At 45.2% G+C, this 6,794-nt stretch overlaps 2 protein-coding genes across 2 annotated transcripts; both read left to right on the top strand.

Moving 5' to 3' along the window:
- The first annotated feature begins 3,049 nt into the window (after nt 1-3,049).
- LOC122544530 (histone H1.2-like) lies at nt 3,050-4,266 on the top strand. The gene has a single exon (XM_043683843.1). It carries the CDS (start codon nt 3,063-3,065, stop codon nt 3,741-3,743), a length of 681 nt encoding a protein of 226 aa, XP_043539778.1. The 5' UTR covers nt 3,050-3,062; the 3' UTR covers nt 3,744-4,266.
- Nucleotides 4,267-4,476: 210 nt separating this feature from the next.
- Nucleotides 4,477-5,092, top strand: LOC122544571 (histone H3-like). Its single transcript, XM_043683887.1, has one exon. The coding sequence runs from the start codon at nt 4,507-4,509 to the stop codon at nt 4,915-4,917; it is 411 nt and encodes a 136-aa protein (XP_043539822.1). The 5' UTR covers nt 4,477-4,506; the 3' UTR covers nt 4,918-5,092.
- Nucleotides 5,093-6,794: the final 1,702 nt, after the last annotated feature.

Below are 6,794 nucleotides of genomic sequence, written 5' to 3' on the forward strand. Positions count from 1 at the left end.
ATGTGGGAGATACTAAGCAAGTTCTTACTGAGGAGAAGGAAATGGAAGATGTAGAATGTGGGAAATAGATGGTGACAGCTTGAAAAATGTTCATAATACAGAGGAGGAGATACTGGATGGTTTTAAACATAAAGCACGTGATCAGGTGTACCCTGGAACACGGTGATAAGCTAGGGAAGTGATTGTTGGGCCCCTTGCTGAGATATTTGTACCATCAATAGTCACAGTTGAGGTGCAAAAAGACTGGAGGTTGGCCAACGTGGTGCCACTGTTTAATAATGGTGGTAAGGCAAAGCCAGGGAACTATTGAACAGTGAGCATAACATTGACAGGAGGCACACAGTTGAGGCGATTCTGAGAGACAGGATTTACATCTTTTCAAAAGGCCAGGATTATTTTAGATGTAATCAACATGGCTTTCTGCATGGGAAGTCATGTATCACGAACTCAACTAAGTTTCTTTTTTAATTGGTAAGGAAGAGGACTGATGAGGGCAAAGTGGTGGATGTGATCTATATGGCCTTCAGTAAGACATTTGACAAGGTTCCCCATGGGAAATTGGTTAGCAAGATTAGATCACATGGAATGCAGGGAGAACTCGCCATTTGGATACACAACTTGTTTGAAGGTAAAAGACAGAGGGTGGTGGTGGGGGGATGCTTTTCAGACTGGAGGCCTGTGACAAGTGATGTGCTGCAAGAATCACTGCTGCGTCCGCTGTTTTTCATCATTTATATAAATGCTTTTAGCTTAAAAAATGACAACACCAGGTTATAGTCCAACAAGTTTATTTGGAAGTACAAGCTTTCAGAGTGCTGCTCCTCCATCAGGTGTCGATGCTCTGAATGCTTGTACTTACAAATAAACCTGTTGGAGTATAACCTGGTGTTGTGTCATTTTTAACTTTGCACACCTCAGTCCAACACTAGCACTTCCACATTATTATGAATGATTTGGATGTGCAGTTGCACCTGTTAATAAGTTTGCTGATTACACAAAAATTGGAGGTGTAGTGGCCTGCAAAGAAGGTTACCTCAGAATACAGCAGGATCTCAATCAGTTGGGCGATTGGACCCTGGATTGGCATATTGAGATCAATTTAAATCAATATGAGGTGCAACAATTTGCAAAGGCACATCAGGGCAGGACTTACACACTTAATATTAAGGTCCTGTGGAGTGTTGCTGAACTAAGAGACGTTGGAATGCAGATTCATTGTTGCTTGAAAGTAGAATTATAGTTAGATAGGATAGCAAAGAAGGCATTTATATGTTTGCCCTTACTGGTCAGAGCTTTGAGTATGTAAGTTAGGAGAACACATTGTGGGTGTACAGAATATTGTTTGTGCCACTTTTGGAATATTATGTGCAATTCTGGTTTCTCTCCCATGGAAAGGATATTGTGAAATTTGAAACGGCTATACAAGATACTTTTTGGTCCAATGAAAAGGCCTAAAATTTGGGAGGATATATAGTAAAAGATGTGAAGGCTGCAAACAGATCTAAATTCAGCCAATGGCAGGGAAAAGAGATTTGACTAACAAAGAGCAAATGAAGAAAACAGTAATGTTGCAGAAGCCATGAAAGAAAAAAATTGGTTGAAGCAAAAATAAATGTGTAAAGGGAGAAATAGGTTGGTAAAGAGGACCATATGTCACTTACAACATAAAAAAGGGGAGTTTAAAATGGGGTACAAAAACGTCTCAAAAATCTCTAACATTATGTTGTTCTCTGTTCACAAATGTTCACACAACTAACAAAGTAGTAAAGTTGGGGAGTTTACTGAGAGGGAAAAACTGAATCAAATCAGTATTATTTGAGAAATGATGTTGGGAAAGTGGGTAGGATTGAAGGTTAGGAAACACCAAACCTTGATCATCTCCGTCACAGAATATTTAATGTAGTGGGCTGCGTAGTACTGGATGCAGTGGTGATTCCTGGTGAAGGGCTTTTGTCCGAAACATCGATTTTACTGCTCCTCGGATGCTGCCTGACCTGCTCTGCTTTTCCAGCACCACTCTGATCTAAACTCTGGTTTCCAGCATCTGTACTCCTCACTTTTACCTGGATTCAGTGGTGGTCATGTTCTCTCAACTCTGCAATAATTTACACATATTGGTGGCTAGCTAGTGTAAGCAATCCAATGGAAAAGGGAGGTAGGTATAAAATTGGGAACTATAGACCAGTCAGCCTACAGGGAAAAATCAAAATGAAAGTTTCAATTGTAAAGCATTTGACACAACAGTATTCAGGATTTGCGAGAGACAGCATGAACATGAAGGGCATGTTCCAGTGCACACTGTTCTGTCTTCTAAGCTTGACAAACCGACTGGCCATCTTTGAGGATGTAAACAGTAGAGCTGATGAGAGTATAACAGTTAATGAGGAGAAAAACTACAACTAACTCCCTGGACACCGCAGCAAAGGCTGAAAGGAGGAGAAATCCTCTCCTTCCACACTTACATTTGGTGATATTTCGGCGTGTGACTGTGTGAATGTGAATACTGTGTCAGAGAGACTGTCGGATAAGGGCGGACGGTTAGTCTAACGTACCTGTGTTTGTGTGCGCGCTAATATTATGATATTTCCAAGTCTCTCTTATGTAACTCAAAAGTATTTGCAATTCAGGTTATCCCTCTGCTCCCCTTCTAAACCTCAAAGGTAGAATTCAAGACAATACATTTGTTAGTTTCAAGATTTCGGTCTAAAAGTAGCGACAATGTCATCGTTCAGCTCAGAGAGCGCCATCAGTGCTGCAGCAAAATGCGTTTAACTCGACAACGGAGCCGTCAATTCGAGTGAAAACTTTTCGGCCGTAAACCTTCCCGTGTTAGGATGAGGAGCGATCGAGCCTGGTTCTCTGGAGATGCGGAATTTCAGAGGAATCGGAGAGTTTAGGCCGTTAGAGAAACACAGAGAGGCAGCAGGAGCAGGGAGCTGACGGCAGGTTGTCCCTGCGCCGTCCGCTCGCTGCCTTGAAGTTGCTCAGTGCCGCCCCCAGTAGCTTCATTGCTGACCCAGTTCAGACTGATCCAGAAAGAGATTCAGCGCAGAGTTCTCAACATGAGCGACAGTGCAGCCGCCGAAACGGCTCCTCCAGCATCCGCTCCCACCAAAGCCAAGGCTCCCAAGAAGAAGGCGGCGGCTCCCAGGAAGAAAACACCCGGTCCCGGGTTGGGAGAGCTGATTCTGAAGGTTGTCGGGGATATCAAGGATCGCAAAGGGGCGTCTCTGTCCGCTGTAAAGAAGGGGCTGGAGAGAAGAGGGATCGATGTGGGAAAGCGAAACCCACAAATCAAGATGAGTATCAGGAGGTGCCTGGCGAACGGCTCCCTTGTTCTGGTCAAGGGCCATGGCGTCTCCGGCTCCTTCAAACTCCCAAAGAATCCAGTCAAGGCAAAAGCGGGAAAGAAGGCGGGAACATTAGCGGCCGCCAAGAAACCGGCCGTGAAGAAATCACCGGCCAAGAAGGTGACAGCCAAGAAATCTCAGGCCAAGAAGGCGACAGTCAAGAAATCCCTGGTCAAGAAAGCGACAGTCAAGAAATCCCCAGCCAAGAAAGCGAGCGGCAAGAAGGCGGCACCGCCAAAGAAAGCGGTGAGCAAAGCAGCGCCAAAGAAACGGACTCCCGTGAAGAAGGTGAAAAAGACCAAGGGCCCTAAAGCCCCCAAACCCCTCAGCAAACCGGCTAAAAGCAAGGCCAAGCCCAAAGCGAAAGTGACCAAGACAGCAGCAAAGAAATGAACCAGTCAGTGTAATATATAACCATCTGAACCCAAAGGCTCTTATCAGAGCCACCCACATCTCTCAGGAAAGAGCTGAGCCCGGATCCAATGTTCCCTGTCCCGGCGCCAAGCGCAGACCAGCTTCCATATTAATTGATCTGAATCACTCAAATACACACTTGCCATGGTTTACGAAATTGGAGACCTGAGAATAGGGAAGGTGATTTAAAAAACAGATTAAGTGAGATTCTGCCCTTTTATCGGTGTACACTGCATTAGCCTTTAATATGTTTAAATTGGCGGGGTTGTTTAGATTGATTCACGGCCGGTACAAGTTCGGTTGTTCAGTTTTTCTGGGCTGTTTTAAAACCCGCCTTTCCTCCTGCCTGTTACAGACAGATCAGGCAATGATCCCGCCTCCTGTCCGCGCTGACAGTTAACTAGAATTTAAAGAATTACTATAAAATATTAAATTTTATCTTCGTTGCAGACGGATGGTGTTTTGCGTTTCAATGGTTAACTTAATCTCAAGGTTTGTGAGGATGAATTCGGCGGGAATTTTCAAACTGACCAACTGTCATTTCACGTTACCCAATCAGCCTTCAACAATTCTTTTCCTGCCTTTTCTGTGCCTTCCGGAGCTGTTTCTCTGCGGGTTGAGGGACAGGGCTGTATCCAATCGCAGCTCTAGGGCGGGCTCTCCATTCCCTTAAATAGGCAGCACCGCAGCAGCCTCAGCATTGACAGCAGTAACCTGTGTGTGTTATAGAGAGTTGGAGAGAATGGCCAGGACCAAGCAGACAGCGCGCAAATCCACCGGAGGGAAAGCTCCCCGCAAGCAGCTGGCGACCAAAGCAGCCCGCAAGAGCGCTCCGGCCACGGGCGGAGTGAAGAAGCCTCATCGCTACAGGCCCGGCACGGTGGCTCTGCGGGAGATCCGCCGCTACCAGAAATCCACTGAGCTGCTGATCCGCAAACTGCCCTTCCAGCGCCTGGTGCGAGAGATCGCTCAGGACTTCAAGACCGACCTGCGCTTCCAGAGCTCGGCGGTGATGGCCCTGCAGGAGGCCAGCGAGCTTACCTGGTTGGGACTGTTTGAGGACACCAACCTGTGTGCCATCCACGCCAAGCGGGTCACCATCATGCCCAAAGACATCCAGTTGGCCCGCCGGATACGCGGGGAGCGCGCCTAAACGGGGCCTGGCCGGCCCTGCACATTCACCCAGAGAGAGAGAGAAACACAACGGCTCTTTTCAGAGCCACTAAACTATCCAGAGAGAGCGGGAAGCGATAGGGGACCTGAGAGCATAACAGTAATTTGCTCTTGCCGCACTAAGTCAAATCTGTTGTTCGTAAATATACTTTGAATCTAACAGAAAAACACAACGGCTCTTTTCAGAGCCACTAAACCATCCAGAGAGAGCAGGAAACGATGTATTAGTATTGTTATTATGAAAGGAACAAGTAAATGGAGATTGAGTGAAATATTGATTTGGAGTCAGTCAGCGACAATGAAAATACACCGACCGAGGTCTTCGGTGATCGCAGAATTTATTATAATACAATATTAGAGATTTGTAATTTTACTACACAATTAGGAATTCCCCCAACAATAGCCCTCGCTCCTCACTGTTTATCGTGGTGGTAAACATGGCTTGTGCTTGTGGAGAACATTTGGCGCCAAGAGACCAGCCGCTTTTATTTTGAATTGAAATGCCCGCCAACATGCCAGAGGAGAATACGTGAATTCGTATTCGGTGATTTGTTTTTCCCATTACAAAAACAATTCTTCATTACTCCCTTTCCTAACTTACATCTGCAAAAAAAAAATTGACTCGCCAGTGAGTCAATTTTTCGAGACAGAGTCTTTTTATTCCGAGAGAGATAGCGAGCATATTAAACACCAGTGAGTAATGCATTGCCGGGGAGTTATTCCCATTGAGCGGCAGTGAAAAAAACATACTGAAATGTAATTTGTACATCATATATGAAGGTAGTGGAGTATTCCGGATTAAAGACCCTCTCTCCTAATTGTCTCCCTTGGCATTCCCACCAGCTGTAACTGTATGATCATTGTTAAAAACCACACAACACCAGGTTATAGTCGAACAGGTTCATCACGTGGACGCTCCTTCATCACGCTCCGAAAGCTAGTGCTTTCAATTAAACCGGTTGGACTATATTCTGGTGTTGTGTGATTTTTAACTTTGTACACCCCAGTCCAACACCGGCATCTCCAAATCATGACTACTATCTGATCATTGCTGAGAAGGCAGGCGGGAAATCATCAACCGTCTTCCTTCAGATTTGGACATCCCGCCGAGACGTAGGAGTTTAATAGAAAAAATGCTTTCGTACTTCATCGTTAATTTGCTTTTAGATTACTAAAGTACAGTTCACACAGTCTCTCTTTAGGAGGAGTGAACACATGAGCTGTTTGAAGGATCCGAGATGCTCTTTGGAGGGGAGGTTCAGACTCGATGGGCCGAATGCCCTCATTAAGCCCTGTCAGGATTTCATGAACGTTCTTCGCCGTGAGCGCATTGATAACGAACACCGCCTGAGGTATTATTTTAATATCGTACTCCCTTGTTGCAAAAGCTCCACATTAACAATTCCAGTCAGGCAACTGTTCTGGTTGGATCTCGGTTCATTTTGAACTGTATCTACCCGTGGGTCTGTAAGAAAAAGGGAACTTATTTTGTTTCCCAATGATGAAACTCAGGGCTTACGCCCCAACCGGGGCTTGTGGCTTCCGGAATAATCAAATAGAGAGTAACTTGAGCAAATAGCAGAAAAAAGATTAATATGTTCCCAAGAGGCAGAGAAGAGAGGGCACGTTCTCTTCTCTCGAAGCCAGCGCCAAATCATAATCAGCTTTCTTTCCAATTTGAAAAGCCCGCCGATTCACAAGTAACGGAGTATGTTTTCCATAAAAGAATCCTGTATAAGAAGGAGGACGTTGTTCAGAGGAGAATCCACCAATACCTGTTAATTAGGTTACAAATGTATACTTCAGACAATCTCTCTCGCTCATTCATTTGCCGAACCGCATCTGTTTCTTTCTACC

Source organism: Chiloscyllium plagiosum, chromosome 50 (assembly GCF_004010195.1).
Source record: "Chiloscyllium plagiosum isolate BGI_BamShark_2017 chromosome 50, ASM401019v2, whole genome shotgun sequence".
NCBI lineage: Eukaryota > Metazoa > Chordata > Chondrichthyes > Orectolobiformes > Hemiscylliidae > Chiloscyllium > Chiloscyllium plagiosum.

Excerpts from the sequence above, each read along its gene's own strand:
- LOC122544530 (XM_043683843.1), top strand. The coding sequence starts at position 3,063 with ATGAGCGACAGTGCAGCCGCCGAAACGGCTCCTCCAGCATCCGCTCCC.
- LOC122544571 (XM_043683887.1), top strand. The coding sequence starts at position 4,507 with ATGGCCAGGACCAAGCAGACAGCGCGCAAATCCACCGGAGGGAAAGCT.